The 19,113-nt window shown below is 48.9% G+C and overlaps 1 protein-coding gene across 12 annotated transcripts; it reads left to right on the forward strand.

Annotated features, from left to right (window-relative positions):
• Window positions 1–1,657: 1,657 nt before the first annotated feature.
• SF1 (splicing factor 1) lies at window positions 1,658–15,391 on the forward strand. 12 transcript variants are annotated; one of them, XM_038564073.1, is made up of 14 exons: window positions 1,658–1,797; window positions 3,460–3,588; window positions 6,292–6,367; window positions 9,373–9,525; window positions 9,733–9,822; window positions 10,164–10,347; window positions 10,441–10,556; window positions 10,672–10,779; window positions 11,679–11,859; window positions 12,123–12,400; window positions 12,725–12,784; window positions 12,901–13,080; window positions 13,837–14,041; window positions 14,476–15,390. In XM_038564073.1, exons 1-14 carry the CDS (start codon window positions 1,767–1,769, stop codon window positions 14,509–14,511), a joined length of 1,827 nt encoding a protein of 608 aa, XP_038420001.1. In that variant the 5' UTR covers window positions 1,658–1,766; the 3' UTR covers window positions 14,512–15,390. The 12 variants fall into 12 exon arrangements, with proteins under 12 accessions (XP_038420001.1, XP_038419999.1, XP_038420002.1 ...); XM_038564066.1 differs by having other exon boundaries at window positions 1,767–2,154; window positions 12,123–12,396; window positions 14,476–15,391; XM_038564069.1 differs by having other exon boundaries at window positions 1,767–1,797; window positions 12,123–12,396; window positions 14,476–14,605.
• Window positions 15,392–19,113: the final 3,722 nt, after the last annotated feature.

Genomic DNA, 19,113 nt, shown 5'->3' on the forward strand with positions numbered 1-19,113 from the left:
GGGTACAATTTTAATAGACAACAGAACGGTTTCCAAAAAAAAAAAGAAATTGAGTAATGTTAGCACATTTGTTGTTTGCTATTTTGATGGTTAGATTCCTCATTATCACCTTAATTTGCATTTTCCTGCAGGGGGGCAGTGTCTGGTGCCTTTTCATGTTTTTTTTTTTTTTGCGGTTTGAATTTGCTCTTCCGAAATTTGTCTATTCACAGCCTTTGCTCATTTTATATTGTTTTTGTCTTTTTTCCTAATTAGTTTTTAAGACTTCTTTGCATATTAGCCCTTTATCATGTGTGGCAAGTATATCTTCCTAATGTTTTATTATCTGTTGGCTTTTATCCTACAGTTCTAATTTCTTTAGTGATCAAGTATATATTTACTAGTCTGAGTTTCTTGTTTTCCTTAAGTCTCCACCTCTAGATAACCCTGTTGGTCTCCTATATTGTTATTTTAGGTCTGTTTTATTGTTTAAGATCCTATACCATTTGTTAGCTGAATCTTTACTGAATCTACACATGGGGAATCTATTTCTGGTCTATTCTGTCGCGCTCATCTGTCTTTCCTTCAACAAATCACATTGTTTCATTACAGTGTCTTGCACACTATTCCGAAAAGCGAGTTCCTCCTCAACCTCGTTTACAGGTTTCCCCACTATTCTCATAATTATATGACTTTAAGATGATGTAATCAACCCCCAACCTAGTTGATTCTATGGAAATACAATGTATTTGCAAATTAATTTTGTTTTTTTTTTTGTTTTGGTTTTTTTTTTGTTGTGCAAATTAATTTTGAAATCGAATTATTATTGTTTTCTGCCTAAGATGATGTGTTCTTCCATAGGCTCAGTATCGCTTTGATCCTTCAAATAGACTATTTTATAGTTGTTTTTTTTGTTTTGTTTTTTGTTTTTTTTTAAGAAAACAGGAAGTCCCTTTTTACCTGCGGCGCGTCAACGGTTCCGGTTTACGGTCGCGCGCCAGCCCCTCCCCCGTCCCTCGGTTCCGGGTTACTATGGGAATCGAGACTTAACGTCACTAAGGGCTTCCGCGCCGGACCAAGGAGTCGACCATGAAGCGAAGGTCGGAGAGGCAGCCTTGCCCCATCTACGCATGCGCTCTCCTCTCCACTCCTCCCCGGCCGTAAATCTCGTTCTGCCGGGTACCGCCGCGACCTCTCGCTTAATCCCAGAGAAACTGCTCCCCGGGGGAGGAGTAGAAAAAGAACCGGACAAGCGACAGCCAATCCCATGACACTACGACGCAACCGAGCATTGACCCAATCAACTTCAACCAATGAGAAAGACCCTGCCCCCTACGTCACAGAGCTTGCCCCGCCCCATTCCCCTCCTTTCTGGACTCCGAGCTCAGTTCGCGCAGTAACAAATGAAGTGCGCGCTGCGACACCTCCCAGCTCGCCAGGCTCGGCCGCCATTTCTTCCCCCCGGCCTAACGGTCCGGCCAATCCCAGCGTGCATCGAGAGGGGCTAAGGCTCCGCCAATCGGAGGCCGCCGATTCCGACCCCTTGCCTGGGCTCGGCCCAATCCAGGACTCGGACCCGTCGCCCCCGGACCGCCCCCGCGGCGCCCTCTCTCCTCCCTCTTTGTGCGTCTCGCGCCGCCGCCGCCGCCGCCCGCCGCGTGAGAGGACGGGCTCCGCGCGCTCCGCGGCAGCGCAGTCGGGTCCCCTCCCCCCGGAAGGTTCGCGAAGAAGCCGCCGCCGCCACCACCGCCTAAAAGGAGCCGCCGGTGCCGGTCCCCGGGGGCGCCATGGCGACCGGAGCGAACGCCACGCCGCTGGGTAAGCTGGGCCCCCCCGGCCTCCCCCCCGTTTCCGGGCCCAAAGGGGGCTTCGAGCCGGGGCCACCGCCTGCTCCCGGGCCTGGGGCGGGGCTGCTGGTGCCCGGGCAGCCGCCGCCCCCGCCCGTGGGCTCGGTGGGAGCCCTGACCGCGGCCTTCCCCTTCGCGGCGCTGCCGCCGCCGCCACCGCCGCCGCCCCCGCCTCCCCAGCAGCCGCCGCCGCCGCCGCCCTCCCCGGGCTCCTCGTACCCGCCGCCGCAGCCTCCCCCTCCGCCGCCGCTCTACCAGCGCGTGTCGCCGCCGCAGCCGCCGCCACCCCATCAGGACCAGCAGCCGGGCCCGGCCGGCGGCGGAGGAGGTGAGTCGGGCCGAGAGAGCGCGAGAGGCGTCGCGCGGACGGGCCCGGCCGCCTGAGGGGCGCGCGGCGGCGGCGACGGCGGCTGCACGCGGCAGGGGCGCGCGCGCGCACGGGGAGGCCCCGGGCGGAGGCGCCAAGGGGCGCGCGGCCCGGTTCTCGGGCCCCGAGTGCGCACGCGCACTGGAAGGGGTGGGGGGGTGGAGCGCGGAGGGTGTTGTGCGCAGGCGCAGTATGGCTGCCGGGCTTTGTGGCCCGATAATAAATGGAAATGGGGTGGGGGGGCTCTGTGTTGCTCTCTACAGCTTGGTACAGGAGAGGGGTGTCGAGCGGGTTGAATTGGTGGACGGGTTGAGGGATGTGCGTGTCGGGAGGGCGTGAAAGGGTCAATTGATGACGTGGAGCACCTTTCTGATTCTAGAGAAGTCCAAAAGGTAGGAAAGCGAGAGTAATTTATCTCTCTGTGCGAAGTTTTTACTGCAGTGAAAGGAAGAGCTCGAAAAATCCTCAGTGGTGTGGTTGGAGCCGGTGCACTTTTGGAGGAAGGAATATTTTCCTAATCTCCATTCGTTTATCTTAGAGAAGTCTGATATGTCTCCCCTTAGTTGTTGGGGCTTTCCAAGTAGAACTGATTTGTGTGTACCAGATGTGTAGAAAGTTTACGCTTCTGTTTTGGAGGAGGAGTATTTGGCTGCTGTTGGATAGCTTGTATTTTGTTGAACTTTTGATACCTCATTTAGGAGTTCTGATGTTAAGTGTCTAAATTAGCCAGGAAAACTGAATGCTTATCTTGACTAAACTTCTGAAGAAAAAAGTGAGCTTTTTGAAGAATTGGGCTTTTTCACTTAGTAAATTGTAAGTTTGGTTGTGTTCTGGTCCCTTTAGAAAGGTGGCTGGTGGGGTTTGGAGGTGGGAAGAACCAACAGTTTTCTCAGCATACTTTACCACATCTGATTATTCGGTATATTTTGTCTCCCCTGGGGTTTTTAAAACATTTGTGGTTGATGTTGCATATCTGAAACTGTAGGGATTAAGATTTGTTAGCTTGTTTACATACTTCACGTTTTTTTGACATATGTTATAAATATGAAATATGTTTTTGGACCCAGAGCCAGGTATCTTTGTGGCGGCTGTGTGTCTCTGATTTCTTGGGTATGTCTTCCATTTTTTGCCATTTACGTTTTAGGTCAAGTTCTCAGTTTCCCAGTCTGCCGAGGTTGTGTGTAGTATTATAAGTATCGTGAACTGCCTGTTGGTAGTTAGTTTGTTGGTTTATATTTGTATTTGATGGGTTTTCTCTGCCTTTAGACTTCCCAAGTAAGAAGCGGAAGAGGAGCCGCTGGAACCAAGATACAATGGAACAGAAGACAGTGATTCCAGGAATGCCTACAGTCATCCCCCCTGGACTTACTCGGGAACAAGAAAGAGCTTATATAGGTAAATACACGTTCTGCACCCAAATATGTTTTCGGATTGTTATGACTTATTCTGAGCAGCGTTTTATGTGTCCTAAATTTGAGACTTTAAAGTCTTGTTCTTTTGAGATGAGGTATGGTCAGGTGTACTTTTATGACTTCGACATAATCCATCAGTTTTTGCTCTGTAAGTCCTGCATTTGAAGCTCCTGGTTTCGGTCTGTTCGTAACAGCAGTGTTCTCCATGAGTGCCAGGAAGGTAGAGGGACCCATTTAGGAGTGAGGGTAGTCCCCAGTCCAGTACCCCACCCTACACTTTTCAGCTGCTGTTCATTGCCCGTTGGTGAGGTGAGTGTCTTCTGCCTCTCTGGACACGGCCCCAAGTGGAGAACACTGCAGGTATTATAAACTAAGTACCTTTTTCACAGCATGGCCTTTCACCATTTCATATTCTTCCCTCCCCTTCAAATGTGGTCTTTTACTTTTTATAGGTACTTTCTGAAAAACTCAGTTTAATCAAAGAGTGGTCCTGAAAGTGTTGGCAGTATACATCCCTTTTTACGATTTTGTTGAATTTAACCTTTCCTTCAGCATCTTTTCTGGTTTGGTCTTTGGAGAGCTGCCTTAAAACGAAGGCTCTTTTACTATTTATTATCAAAGAATTCTGCTGGGAAAGGGGTACTACTTGGATATGGCATGAGGTGATAGGGTAAAAAAGATCTTAACTGTTGGGAAATTTCAAGACAATAATTATAGTAATTGTCCACAATGTAAATGAAGTTAACCTCAAAATTACCTTTTTTTAAATACAAGGTTTTTAATGCGAGTTTCACCTTTATTCATGTATCTCCAGCTGTCTCCAAAAAGTTCACTTGATAAGCATTTCCTACTAACCAAATAAACATCCCCTTTGGAGTAAATTAGGGCAAAGGCCGCCTAGGCCTGGGAGGCTGTAGCCTTTACAGATAAAAAGCTTCAAGGCTGGCATGTGTTATTCTTGAGGATCATAATCTCTTACATTTTTTAATTGCTGAGAGTTTTGAGGTGTTGGAATTGTTTGTTTTTACAGTACTAATATTTCTTCTTTCCCCACTGTTCCAATTTACTCCTATCCACCTCCTTGTCTCATTAGATTGGCCTGGGTCTTTACAACCTTTTGGAAATGTCCCTAGTGGAATGGCATCCTAAGAACACAAGCAGACTTAGAAAATGGGGGAAAAAAACTTACTCTCTACATCTCCAATTATCTTCCTGTGCAGGGAGTTAATGCACTGAGCCCTACAGGCTGTTTAGAGCTATAATCAAAAGTGGATAGAGCCAAAACAGAGGCAAGTATAGATCTCAGCTGTTTCTCACATCAGACCCCACACACCCTTATAGTTAGGAGTGCTGCCTGCCCCTGTGAAGGTGACTTTCACCTTGACTTCTTTAGCTTAATACTTGACTGTAAAGTCAGAAATTTTCTGGCGTAGAAGAGCTTAGGGATCCACGTATCTTAATTCATCTTCTGTTTGTCATGGTACACACTGCTTTGTACAATGACCCCAATATCTTCTCTTGATATGAATGTGGATTTTTAGTTCTTTGGAGTTGGAATGGATATGTGGTATAGCCTATGGGATGTATTTAAAATTAAAAGGATATCTTGGGTTAGACATGCATTAATCCTGTTGTGGAGCCAACTCAACTTCAACACAACCCAATAAGACTTGTCCTTATTAGGGATGCTTGCTCACAACTCTCAGACGCTGCAAAGGTAAGAAACAGAAACAGGTGGCTCTTCAGCACGCTGAAGACCGTGATCTGGCTCTACAGTTCCCATTATCTTGAGAAATCACCCGGGTAACATTTCCCTGAAATCATTGAACTTTTGTGAAACCCTCCTCTCTTTTTCACATACAGCCTCATTTTGTCAAGCTTGGTCTGAGGGCCACACACATCTCCTTGATCCACATTTTCTATTTCTACACCCCTACTTTGACTCCCCTCATGAGGAGCAAGTCTGAGCACAGACTTTAACATCTCATGGTTACTGGTTTATTAAGGTATATGGATTGTCACATAAGATTTGAATAAAAGCAACAGATATTGGGAGATCCTTCTTAGTATGGATCTGGTTGTACAGAAAAAGTATGTATAATAAACTTTATGAGGTGTTGAATTGTTGTTAAATGTCATGTGTTTAAGAAATTTTGAACCTGGTATCAGTGAAAATGATCTATGTTCAACTGGTATTTTTCCTTGTCCCATGTTAATTGGGTTTCATTTTGGGCTATGCTTAACATTTAATGAAGAAAAATAAACTCTCAAGAGTCTTGCCCTCAAAGTAATTTGGTTGGGAACAGGGTATTGGTGATAACATATATGGTTTGTGCAGGTGCCAATTGTATAGCAAGCCTTGGGGGGGGGGGGGAAGGGAGAGGTGAAAGACCTAATAATTGCTTTGATGTTAGCCTTAGTGAACAGTCTATACCGCTAACCCCTCTTCCAACAAACTGTTTGCTTCCTTAAGTGATAACCATTTTGAAGTGAAAAATACCTATAGATGTAAATGGACTCCTGCCGATAGGTGGTTGGGGGTTTTTGCCTCAATGTGTTCACTGATCAGTCGTCCCTTTCAAAGTCTCCGAGTTCTTCATGCTTGTTATTGAGATTTGAGATGTTTTTTGGTAACATTGTCTTTTTTCCATCCTTTTTTTTTCTTTCCTAACCTGGTTTCTTCCAGTGCAACTGCAGATAGAAGACCTGACTCGTAAACTGCGCACAGGAGACCTGGGCATCCCCCCTAACCCTGAGGACAGGTTGGGAAACAGTTTTAACCAGCTGACAGTAACGCTTTTTACCTTTTTCTCAATACGTTTTACTGGTGGCAACATACTGTGTCATTTCAATGAAATCGTAGTAAGACGACTGATAAATACTCTGACCATTCTGGGGCATAGGGTTTAATTAGCAATCTATATGGTCAGTCGTCAGTTAGAAAATTGGAATGGAACTTAATTACTAGCAAAATAAAAAGTTACAGGAAAATGGACACCTGGTTTTCAATTGGTAAGCATGTAGATTTTAACCTGATTTACCCACCCGTAGGGACAGTGAAGTGGCCCGTTAACCACCCTTTTCAGTAACTGCTTTGGTTGAAAGCTGAGGGTGTAGAGCTTTTCTCACAGGTACACGGTGCAGGGATTCAGAATATTTTTGAGCATCACTGAATTTGAGCAGACCAGAAACTCAATCTGGTTAGCTCATTGCTCCAGTCTTCCTGCTCATGGTTTTGAGATGGTTTTAAAACAGATGAGATTTCTAACCAGCTTCCTTCACTGCCAGTGAATTTTCCGCCTTGGCCATTGCCTTGGGGGTATTGGGAGGGGCCAGAATATTCTCACCTGTTTTGGGAAGGCTAGTAACCAACTCTAAATTACCTTTATTTTTTAAAGAGTGTGGTCTTCAAACAGCTGTGGTCACGTCCTTTCCGTTTATAATTTCTCTCACCTTTGAAAAGTAAAAAGTGAGAGAAATGAACTTTTTAATCAGGAATTTTATTGGCTGGTTGAACTTGAACAGCTAAAATCCAGTCCATTTAATAGGAGGGCAATATGCCTCCCTCGCATAGAATTGCTCGTAGTGCATGCAGCATTGTTGAAAACACTTCACTTTAAAAAGTAGTGTTTTGGGCTTTCATTACCCAATTAATGGCTCGTTAAATCAGGAAGATGATATAATGGTTTTAGAAGCCACTCACATCTTTCTGCTATCTTTTGCCAGGGAACAAATTTCTCCAAATGGGTTTTTTAATTTTAATGAATTTATCATTTTTTTATCCTGTAGTTTTTGTTTGGAGGGGTTGTGTTGTGTTGTGTTTTATTTTATTTATTTATTTTTTAAAGATTTGCATTATAGGTTGTAGACCACAACTGTTTAGTACTTTTTTGGCCTTTTTCCCTTTAATAATATGTCTAACAGGTTACCAGGCAATTCCTCAAAAGGTTGAATTTTTAACAAACCTTTGCATCCTGGAAAAATGGGATTAGTTGATTTATATGATGCCTATTCGGAGTGAAGAAGTTGGGCCAGTCTAACCTCTAGAATAGTAGCTTTTGCCTTTCACATCCACAATTTGGGAAGAGGTTAAATGGTTGTGAGGCTTTTAAATGACCAATTTGGTACTGGTAAACCTTGTTTTGTTGATCAGTCAGAAATGCTAATTCTAGACAGCTACGGGTGGGAGTTAGAAATGTCAAGCACGTTAGAAGTAAAACCAGAGCAGTTTTTTTTTCCTCCCTTGTATTCAGTTTGAAAGAGGGCCTAATGCCTGATTGGTCTTGCTTTTGAGCCCAGGTTGGAGGGAACTGCATGAGTTTCTTACCTTATTAAGGTTATTTCCTAAGAAGGTGTATTCTCAATATTAAGCCACTATGTTATTTTGATGTTAAGTTGCACAGTAAAAAATGTTTTTAAAATCTCTGTAGAGTTAAATGTATAAAATGATAGTCTAATGAGCTGGGGTATGTTGCTTTTGTTCACTATTACTGGATTGTGTTAACAGTTTATATATAAATGTTAGAAACGGAGGTGTCATTTAGCCGTCATTAGCCATGAACAAAGCTGACCTTTTATTCCATCGTGTGTGTAACGTGGTATGACATGGTTCCCTTTAGGCTGAAGACAGTGGGAGCAGCCGAGTTCAGTCCTTGCTCTCCAACTAGGCAAGGTTCTCTCAACTAAACCAAGGGTATAGGAGTCTTGACTACTTTCAGGATGTTTTTTTAATAACCTGATCCACATGGTCTCTTCCCTTCTTGCAGCTGCTACTAAATTTTCATTCAGAATATCAAGCTATGGTCCTTTTTGTAATCTCAACTCAGAATTCTAGGAGTGTAACTTCTCTCTTTTTTTTTTTTTTTTTTTTAATTACCGCAAATCCAGCTGTGGTAAACTGACCATTTTATCATTACTATTTTTTACTTGTAGCAACAGCATTTTACTCCTTAAAAAAAATGAGAGAGAGAAAATCTGCTTTCTGGACTTGTAAACTCTGGTGGAGAATCCTAGGTTTTCCCCTTGCCGTTTGCAGGTCCAGACCCTAGACAAGTACTTGACCAAATCTGCATTTGCAGCCTCTAGCAGAAGCTGCTTTAGCACGTTAACGTTTTTCTCTACCCAGACTCCCCAACCTCGAACAGCCAGAAAACAGGTTGACTCCTGGGCCTTGGACACAGCCAGCCAGGCCATTGAAGGAAAAGCAGAGACGAAGCCTTGAACCATCTCTCTCCATTGTGGGGCCAAGTAGCTGCAGCAGCCTTGAGTCCCAGTTGCATTGGGTTAAAGAGCTTATACTTACTATGTGGCAGGGGTCCAGACACTCTTCCTGATAGGGCACGAGCTCTGCAAGAGTTCACATTTTACCTAAACTTGGGGTTTCCGTGGTTTATAAAGTTGTAATACTGTACGGTTTTTTAAAATGAAAAATCCGTATCTGGCAAGAAGAATCCAGAGGATGATACTGTCCTTGCCATTTACAACCCAAAGATTTTCCCCCAGAAGGACAGACTTTTTTTCTTCTCAACACTTAGAAGCAAAACCTTTTTTTTTTCTCCCTTTCTCACACACACCCCAGTCCCCCTAATGCTAAGCCAGCTTTCATCTCCCTATTCCACACGATCTTGAATAGCACACGTTACGGTCGGTTCCTCCGAAGAGTGTTGTGTTAGGGTCTGAGAGGCAGAGGGGCTGGGAAGACTAATTTTAGCCCATGTGGGATGAGAAAAGTAAAGGCAAAGCAGTAACGGTGATCTGTTTCCCACAGGTCCCCTTCCCCTGAGCCCATCTACAATAGCGAGGGGAAGCGGCTTAACACCCGCGAGTTCCGCACCCGCAAAAAGCTTGAAGAGGAGCGGCACAACCTCATCACGGAAATGGTTGCCCTCAACCCTGATTTTAAGCCACCTGCAGATTACAAGTAAGCAGAGGGACTGGGTTGTCCAGGCCATGGACGTGTGCAGATCACATGTGATCTGGGAGAATTATTTTGGTACTAATGTCACACCTCTTATCCTCAGATCATGTATAATTAATACGTGGTACCTAGGTTCATTCTAGAAGAGCTGTGGGTTATTTGTGTCCTCTCTCAGAAACATGCAGAGTCTAGGAGTCTTTTCTTTTTTAGACCTCCAGCAACACGGGTGAGCGATAAAGTCATGATTCCACAAGATGAGTATCCTGAAATCAACTTTGTGGGGCTGCTGATTGGGCCCAGGTGAGTAACTGCTCCCCACTTGGGATAATTTCTAAGAACCTATGAGACGTATCTGCCTTAGGCCCAGTTGGGTGCTGGTGGCATTGATGGTTTACCTTCCTGGTCTTTGGTGGGAGTTCATGCCTTTCTGTGAGAAAATCTCTTCAACCGCATTTTACTGCAGAGAATCAGATCTTGAGGATTGGTGTGGCTGACCTTAACTTAGAGATCATGGAGCTCTTGGTGGAAAAATCCCAACTCTGTGCACTCAGGTTTCCAGCCAGCGTGCTCAGCCCACTCTGTCCCCTGTGGCCTGTGAACTTGCCTGTCTAGTACAACTCTGTGTTTTCTGCCTCTGACAGAGGGAACACCTTGAAGAACATAGAGAAAGAGTGTAATGCCAAGATCATGATCCGAGGGAAAGGGTCTGTCAAAGAAGGGAAAGTTGGCCGCAAAGATGGCCAGATGCTGCCTGGAGAAGATGAGCCGCTTCATGCCCTGGTTACTGCTAACACCATGGAGAATGTGAAGAAAGCTGTGGAACAGGTAAGGCAGCCAGAAAGGCAGCCTCTTGCCAGAAAATCTAGTGGTGGCTCCAGCGCTTTATGTAACTGTAATTGCCCATTGCATCTCCACCAGATAAGAAACATTCTGAAGCAGGGTATTGAGACCCCTGAGGACCAGAATGATCTACGGAAGATGCAGCTTCGGGAGTTGGCTCGTTTAAATGGGACCCTTCGGGAAGATGATAACAGGTGTGTGATCAGTTTAGAGGGGAAAGTATGTACAAATCTGAAGAACCTATGGAAGTAGGGAATTTGGTTATAACTCTTGAGATGACCTTGCCTCCTCCCTCTCCACCCCACACAGGATCTTGAGACCCTGGCAGAGCTCAGAGACACGCAGCATTACCAATACCACAGTGTGTACCAAGTGTGGAGGGGCTGGCCACATTGCATCTGATTGCAAATTCCAAAGGTGAGGGGCTGGGGTTGTGTTTTCTTTGTAACTCATAGTATTTGAGATATTTCTTGAGCACCTGGTTGGTTGCTGTTAAGCTTTGGACCTGAGAGAGCCTTCATTTCTGTGAATGTGGTCTATAATGGTGTGATGTTAAAACTCAGGAAGATGAGAAGCAGTTTATGTAGAACACCTGACCTGTATTTTGCAACTCCTTTTGAGTTCAGAAAAATTAGAAATTTCCATTCTAGATATAAATATTTTTACTATAGCTTAGTATTAACTGGCTTTTGCTGCTTAGGATTGGTTTCAAAAGACTAAGCCATCTGGATTTTTGACCAGTTTTGAACCAGCACTTGATAGCAACATTTTTCTGCTTTTTTTTCCTTCCCCCAAACTGGGAATGTAGGATTTGATGAAAGTTTGTTCTTTGGAAGAGCCTGTGCTTCCTGGCCCATGTGGCTGGCTGGTTGCTCAGAGTCTTCTCTGTTGTGGCAGAAATCCACATGGCATCCCAGATGCAGAGCTGGGCACAGAACTGAGGACTTGAGACTATTTCGAGGAATGGGTAGAAAGGATGATGGAATTCCTCAAAATTCTGTCAGTTCCTTAGGATAAAACTTTTTCTTGGGATGCCTGGGTGGCTCAGCAGTTTAGCGTCTGCCTTCGGCCCAGGACATGATCCTGGAGTCCTGGGATCGGGTCCCATATTGGGCTCCCTGCATGGAGCGTGCTTCTCCCTCTGCCTGTGTCCCTCCTTCTTTCTCTGTGTGTCTTTCATGAATAAATATATAGAATCTTTTAAAAGAAAAAAAAACTTTTTCTTAATGAGAGGTGGTTTTTTTTTTCCCTTCTCTTTCTCTCCCTCCCCCTCCCTCTCTCCCATTCTCCCCCCCCCCCCCCCATCCCACCTTCAGGCCTGGTGACCCCCAGTCAGCTCAGGATAAAGCACGGATGGATAAAGAGTATCTGTCCCTTATGGCTGAACTGGGCGAAGCACCGGTGCCAGCATCTGTGGGTTCCACATCTGGGCCCGCCACCACGCCCCTGGCCAGTGCACCTCGGCCTGCTGCTCCTGCCAACAACCCACCTCCACCGGTGAGTTTCAGTTGCTTATTCTTGTGGTCTGGCTCCCCATCCTCTTCCTCAGAGATAGGGGGCTCTGGCCAGGTGGTTTGGGAAGAGTGCATTGACAGACATGGCTGGCAACATTGTTCTTCCGGATACCAGGATGTTTGGGGATCTTTCCCTTTGGGAAGATTCTGTTCTTATGTGTGTTTTGGTCTTGGCATAGCCGAAAGAACAGTGTTGCCACCAGGGGGCGTGGGCAAGGGACATTGACGGGAAATGCTCTCACGTAGTCTCTCATGTCCACTACCCAGAGCCGCCCACCGTGGATGAATTCTGGCCCTTCAGAGAGTCGGCCCTACCATGGCATGCATGGAGGTGGTCCTGGTGGGCCTGGAGGTGGCCCCCACAGCTTCCCACACCCATTACCCAGCCTGACAGGTGGGCATGGTGGACATCCCATGCAGCACAACCCTAACGGACCCCCACCCCCTTGGATGCAGCCACCACCACCACCGATGAACCAGGGCCCACACCCACCTGGGCATCATGGCCCTCCTCCAATGGGTAAGTAAGTGTCAGACCAGAAACCTTGGGGCTTTGGGATAAGCAAGGGTGACATCAGGTTCCTGCGAACCAGAGGCAGCTCCCAAAGTGGCTGGGTATTTCACCAGGTCTCGTGCCATGGCTAGCGCTCTAGAAGGAGCAAGACTTCATCCTGGTTCAGGAAGTGGTTACTGTGTGGGGTAGAAACAGGCTTGCTTCTTTTTAAAGGCAAGGTTCCAGAATAAGGGTAGTGGTTACAAGCTGTGTGACCAAATAAACTATCGGTGGGGGCATCTTCCTCTGCCAGTTCAAATGTCCTGCTAAGTCCCTGCTCTTTCCTTCCATCAAGATCAGTACCTGGGAAGTACGCCTGTGGGCTCTGGGGTCTATCGCCTGCATCAAGGAAAAGGTAATGCAGCCTGTCATCAGCTCACTCTCGGGTATGCCCTGGGTCTGGGAGTGGGGTCTCTGTCCCAGGTCCATCTCCTCCTTTGAGGCCTCACCCTTGCCTCCACCCACCTGCAGGTATGATGCCACCGCCGCCTATGGGCATGATGCCACCGCCGCCGCCGCCTCCCAGTGGGCAGCCCCCGCCCCCTCCCTCTGGTCCTCTTCCCCCATGGCAGCAGCAGCAGCAGCAGCCTCCGCCACCCCCTCCGCCCAGCAGCAGTATGGCTTCCAGTACCCCCTTGCCATGGCAGCAAAGTGAGTGGAATATTTTGGGCTTGTGGGGGTGGGTGGGATGAAGAGATGGGGCTGAGAGGAGCAAGAGAACCTCACAGCTCACAGAAGCAGGCAGACACCCAGGGAGGAGACTCTGCTCTCTGTTGGGGGTGTAAGTGGAAAGGGCCTCATGGCCCCTGGGGGTCTTGAGGAAGAGAGCTGATGTTTGGTGTGGTTGTGTCTGGGGACTGGTTTTGGGGGACCTGGAGGGAACATGCCATTGTGGGTAGGGTGCCAGAAATCCAGGCTCGCACAGGCTGGGCACTTTGAGCTGCCGGCTGGCCTGCGCCTGTGTGGAAGGCCAGGTGGGGAGGGTGCTTGCATGCTGTGGAGAGGGGATGTGACTGGGGCCTGAGAGACTGCAGGGATGGGACCGGGCTGCGGGCAGAGTAGCTGTGGCCTTGAGGTTGAATGTGCCGTTCGGTGGTGGCGGCGGATGGGCGGAGGGATGTCAGAGCCGGTTCTTGTGTCTGGTACCTTCCCCTCAGCCCTTCTAGGGGCATTGGTGACAAAGGGCTTATTCTGTTAAGCCCAGAGACCTCGAGGCTGACCCCAGGGTAGTCCTGCCCACCCCTCCACTCCCCATCACCAGGACAGCCCCGCCCGCCCGCCCCCCACCACCGTACCGCATGCCAAGCAAGGAGCAGGCGCCCCTCGCCCCCCCATCCCAAGGCAGCAGCCGCAGAGAGCCGCGGTGTGCCCCCGCGCGTGTGACCTTGGGCTTCTTTACCACCCCAGATACGACGACTACCACCACGAGCGCTGGCACAGGGTCCATCCCGCCATGGCAACAGCAGCAGGCGGCTGCCGCAGCTTCTCCAGGAGCCCCTCAGATGCAAGGCAACCCCACTATGGTGCCCCTGCCCCCCGGGGTCCAGCCGCCTCTGCCGCCCGGGGCCCCTCCCCCTCCGCCGCCTCCGCCGCCTGGTTCCGCCGGCATGATGTATGCCCCGCCCCCTCCTCCTCCGCCTCCCATGGACCCTTCTAACTTTGTCACCATGATGGGCATGGGGGTGGCGGGCATGCCGCCCTTCGGGATGCCTCCAGCTCCCCCACCGCCTCCACCACAGAACTAGACTCGGTTTTTTAAGAAAATATATATTATATAGAGAGAGCATTGGTCTCGTTTAAACACACGCCGAACCTCACCATATGGAGCCAGACATTGGGATGCACGCATGTGATTTGTGTGCACGCATGTGTGTGTGTGCACGCACCGGGCTGGGCCAAGCGACTGAGGACTCGCTTGGGAATGGGCAGGTGGTAGTAGGGGCGCCAGCTTGGGCTCTCCTGGCGCCCCGTAGCATCGAGTGTCTTCTTTGTCTTCTTTCTCTCCTCACCCAACTCCCTTTGCCTCTCCCCAAACCGGGCCGCCAGGATCCCTCCCCGCGGCGGCGATGGCCCGAGCCATGAGAGTGAGGACTTTCCGCGCCCATTGGTGACCCTTCCAGGCAGACAGCCTCAGCAGCGCCCCTGGTGGACAGGATGGTTCGGCAAAGCAGCCTGAGTTATTTTTGTGGACGGAATCGGAACACGCTGGCTCCATATCGTGAAATTTTTATTAATTTTTTCTTTTTCTTTGTTATTTCCTTATCTCTTCCTTTCTTCAGACTCCGTCCAAGGAGATGCTCTTCCCCGATCTTCTGCTGCAATTAGATTCCTTTCCTTTTTCTCCATTCCTTGTTCTTCTTTTCCCAAGGAAAGGAGGGAGCAAATGGTTTTAGGTGCAAGCTTTGGCCATTAATGTCAGGCTATGTGGGAGGGGGATTCCTAAGATTTTCAAGGTTGCCATGAACACCCCAGAGGATTTTTTTTTTTTTTTGGTAGTGTGACATTTTGTCTTTGCCACCTGTAGAGTAGTGGGTTAATTTCCAGGTCCAGGGCCACCACCCATCCTGACACTCCTGCTAGCAATAGGTGGGCCCACCTGAGCCACCTTGGCCTTGTCTGCTACCCTGGTGAGTCCTTTCCATGCTCCCTGAGCACCTGAGCTGCCTCAGATTCCATTTGTTCCTCTCCTTCCTGGAAGGTTTCTTTTTAAATTTTATTTTAATCCCAAACATCTCAATGTTTTGCAGTGTCTAGGGGTTTGAGCCCCTTGTTTTTCGTTCTACTTCTTCTTTTCTCTCCTTTTCTCTCATGGAGTGATTATGTTGACAATAATGTATAATGCGCGTTCTCTTCACTGGTTTATCTGCAGAAATTTCTCTGGGCTTTTTTTTTCGGTGTATGATTCAACACTGCGTTAAAGGGGGATGTTCCATTGAATAAAAGAGCAGTGTGGTTTTCTGGGTCTGTTTCTTCATTTTCTTTTCTCATCAAATCCCCTGTACCCCTAGCAGCTCCAAAGTTACCTCACTTGCCTGCATTCAGCACCTGGCCCCAGTCATCCTGTTCTCTCTGGGGAACCCCTGGGACATTCATTAAGGAGCCTCCTGTCTGCGTCCCTTTGTGTGCCAGCTAACTGTGTGGGTGGTCCCATGTCTCCCCCTTGTTTACTGGTTATAGTGGAGAACCAGGTTCTTCACCACTCCCACCCCTGCCTCCATCACCCCTTGATCCTTGGTCCCCATTGTTTTGAAGGCCTTTCCCTGGGGCTTGGACCTCCACATTTGCTGAGCTCCAGTTGTGCTCTGCCTGGAAACTGCCACCTGTCTAAGGCTCTGGGCCTAGGGAGGCATCGGCACTAAAGGTCAAGCCAACTAATCCTGCCTGTGAGGCACAGAGCAGCTAAAATTAAAACCGCCAAGTGGCTTTTTCTTTCTCTGTTGGTGACTTGCAGCCTGCCAGCACTGCAGGCTTGGCGGGGGGGGGGGGCAAAAAAGTGCCCTGTCTTGTGCTTTGTAAGCGCTTCTTTGCTAAGGGTCTCAGGCCATTTTATTCTATCACATCTGGGGCAGTGGAGAGGGCCTTTTGTGGCACCAGGAATTTCCATGTCAGGGCTCCACAAAGTATGAGGTCCTTACCCAGCTGTTGCTGTCCTGCTCCGTCCCTGGGGGGAGCTGCATCAAGCCTGCTCTTTCCTGACCGCCTTTGCTTCTTTTGGGGAGGTTGAAGGGGACAGCAAGCGCCTGCCACCCCGAGCACCTGGCAGGGGGGGACAACTCGAGCCTGGGCTGCTTTCCACTGTCAGGTTGGGTCTGACCACCACTTTCTCTGGAGCAGACCCCAGTTGTGTGGGCCCTGCCGGGTTGCCAATACATTTCTGCTACAGGCAGGTGGGTTAATGGAGCTTCAGAAGCAAGGCAAGTTCAGTGGGTTTTCCTAACCAAGCCCCAAACTTCAGTTGACTAAAAAGAATGATCTTTTTCTCTTTGTCCTTAACTGACAGAATGGGAGCAGGGCCCAGGGCCTAGCAACCCTCTTTGACCTTGGCTTCACCTCATTGCTTCCCCCACAAGCTTGGTTTCCCTGGTGGGCTCATTGGGCGGTTAATTAGCTCTTTGAAGCTCTGGAAGAGGCAAAGTGGCGCTATGTGGGTTTTAGAAATAAAATCAATAAATGACTTAACCACAGCCCAGCTATCTCCTGCCTCTCTCCCCTGGGGCCAGCTCCATTCCTATGCAAGCTCTCTCCCTGCTCCCTGCCATCAGCTTTTGTTAAGGTTTTGGAGGGTAACAAAGTGGCTAACTAAGGCAACCTTCTCAGGCCTTTCTCTAAGGAGCTTCAGACCCTGAAATGGAAGAGAGAGGGAAGGCTTGGCCCTCAAGTGCAGGGAGCACCTGCTTTTGTGGCAAAGTGGGGGAGAGATGAGAAAGGCTTCCCCAGCCGCCTTGAGACTGTGGAGGAAGAGACCTTTGCTCAACTCTATCTGTCCATCTTCTGCTGTAGCACTGGCTCCCTCCCTGCCCCAGCTTGGTGAAAGGAATACCAGCTGGGAAAGGTCAGTGTTAGGGCTTCGGAGAAACCCAAGATTGGTCCAGAGAAGAAGGCAGAATTTCTGGATAGAAACCCAGTCAGACATAAACAACCTTGAGTCACTCAAGTTAGTCAAGTGCTTCCAGGGTTCAAGATTGATCTGCACATGCAGCATGGGGGAGTGAGGGCTTGGAGAGGACATGAGAACACAAGGAGTGAGTCATTTTGAACCTTTAGGGTCTCATCATGCTGGGTTCGGGCTTGCAAAATAGGAGGGGGCCCAGGGTGGTGTCACCCCCAGAAAAAGCCTAGAAACTTCTAGTTGGGGGGCACACAACAAAACCAAAGAGACCCACAAGAAAGATCGTGGGAGAAATCTGAAGTCATTCTGGGCACCTGGTGGGCTCAGTAGGGAAAGTGTGAGACTTGACCTCAGGGTCGTGAGTTCAAGCACCGTGTTGGGCATGGAACCTATTTTTTTAAAAGTAATTTCTTGGGACTCCTGGGTGGCTCAGTGGTTGAGCGTCTGCCTTCAGCTCAGGGTGTGATCTTCGGATCCCAGATTAAATCCTGCATCGGGCTCCCTGCATGGAGCTTGCTTCTCCCTCTGCCTATGTCTCTGCCTCTCTCTCGTGAATAAATAAATCTTTAAGAAAAAAAAAGTGATTTCTCTTTCCTGGTAGAAACGGGACAAGTCCCAGCTGAGCAGGTGTCTGGAGCACAGAAGGGCAGGCACCATCGCTGAGGCACAGGAAGAGGGCTGTCAGAGCGGGCCAGCTGGAAGAGGATCAGATGATTTGGGGAGCAGGATGGATAATTTGGGAATGATTTGGGAACAGGTTCTTAGTGCCAGGAAAATAAACTTATAAGCAATTAGGGGTCAGTGCAGAGAAGGTTTGTGTGGCCAGAGTGCTGCCACAACCAGGGTGTGAGGTGACAGCACAGAAATGGGCCACTTTGTCCAGAGATCACTGCACCAAGGAGCCTTCTGAGCTCTACTCAGCAGCCCCAGATGCTAGCCAAGCCCAGAGACCCGGTTCTTGGAGGGTGGGTGACCCTTGCAGGCCTGTGGGGGGAGCCTGGGGATGGGAGCTCCGGAGAGACTAGGGAGCCACCAGGCACTCTACTGAAATAGAGCACGTAGAAGACTAAAATTAACTGGAAAATACAGAGAAATTTAAGAAAGTTTCTGTATGCTCACTGCATCCGTGTAGGCACATTTGGGTGTTTTCCTGATCTTTGTTCTCACTTGGAAGCATGGCAGCTGTGGGAGATAACAGTAATGCGGGGGTGGGGTGGGGCAGAGGCAGGCAGGAGAGAGCAGCCCTCTGGAAGACTCGGAGTTTAGACCCTACATTAAACTCGTAACTCCAGGGCTGGGTCTACTGTGGCTCAGAATGTCCTCGAAGACAGCTAGGCCTTCCCCAAACCAGGCTCTCAGTAGCATCCTGCGGCTGTCCAGGCCTCTCTGACCTGCTTCCTTGGCCCTCAGACCAGAACACCCAGTTCTCTCCACCAGCCCACTGCCCTGGGAAGCCCAGGCACCCTTTGAAATAGCATAAAGCCCTGGGCTCCTTTTGCTCAAAGAACAAAGCAGGATCCAAAGTCTGCCTCCGTAAGAGTAGGAGGCAGCAGCTGGAGGAGGCAGGAATTTATATTCTCGTATGAGTGTAAATTGGAGGAAGGAGTTCACAGCTCAGAAAAGTAAACCAACCAGCTGAAGGTCACACAGCAAATCAGTGCTGGGGGCCAGGGCACGAGCAGTGGATTGGTGACAGAGCCTCTAAAGGGAGGTCCCGTAGCTGCTAGGCCACGAAGACTGAGTGGTGTCAGGTTCCGGCTGCAGAGGCTCCCATTTTCTAGGTGAGGTCACGCTGTGGACCCAGGCCCACTGAATCTCTGTCTGGTATGTGGGCCTGGGTGGGAGGAGCGAGTGGAAGGAGGTGTCTAGTCACCTGGCAGCTGCGTCAAAGGGAGATCTCACGCCACTGACCAATATGAGTTGGTGGGGGATGCTTCAGTTTATTCTGCCACCGTGGGCACAGTACTACAGTTCCCAGAGGCCCCTGCTCTAGGCTAGCAGCCCCTAGCGAAAGCTGGCCCGTAATCTGACTACCATCCCTCTCAAAAGGTCACTTCAGAACTCCCTGAAGGACA

This window comes from Canis lupus, chromosome 18 (genome assembly GCF_011100685.1).
Source record: "Canis lupus familiaris isolate Mischka breed German Shepherd chromosome 18, alternate assembly UU_Cfam_GSD_1.0, whole genome shotgun sequence".
Taxonomy (NCBI): Eukaryota; Metazoa; Chordata; class Mammalia; order Carnivora; family Canidae; genus Canis; species Canis lupus.

Bases quoted from the DNA above. Each gene is read 5' to 3' on its own strand.
- SF1 (XM_038564065.1), top strand. From the start codon at position 1,767: ATGGCGACCGGAGCGAACGCCACGCCGCTGGGTAAGCTGGGCCCCCCC. The intron at 10,348-10,440 runs GTAAGGCAGCCA...CATCTCCACCAG, and splicing joins TGAAGAAAGCTGTGGAACAG to ATAAGAAACATTCTGAAGCA. The intron at 12,397-12,724 runs GTAAGTAAGTGT...CCTTCCATCAAG, and splicing joins TCATGGCCCTCCTCCAATGG to ATCAGTACCTGGGAAGTACG.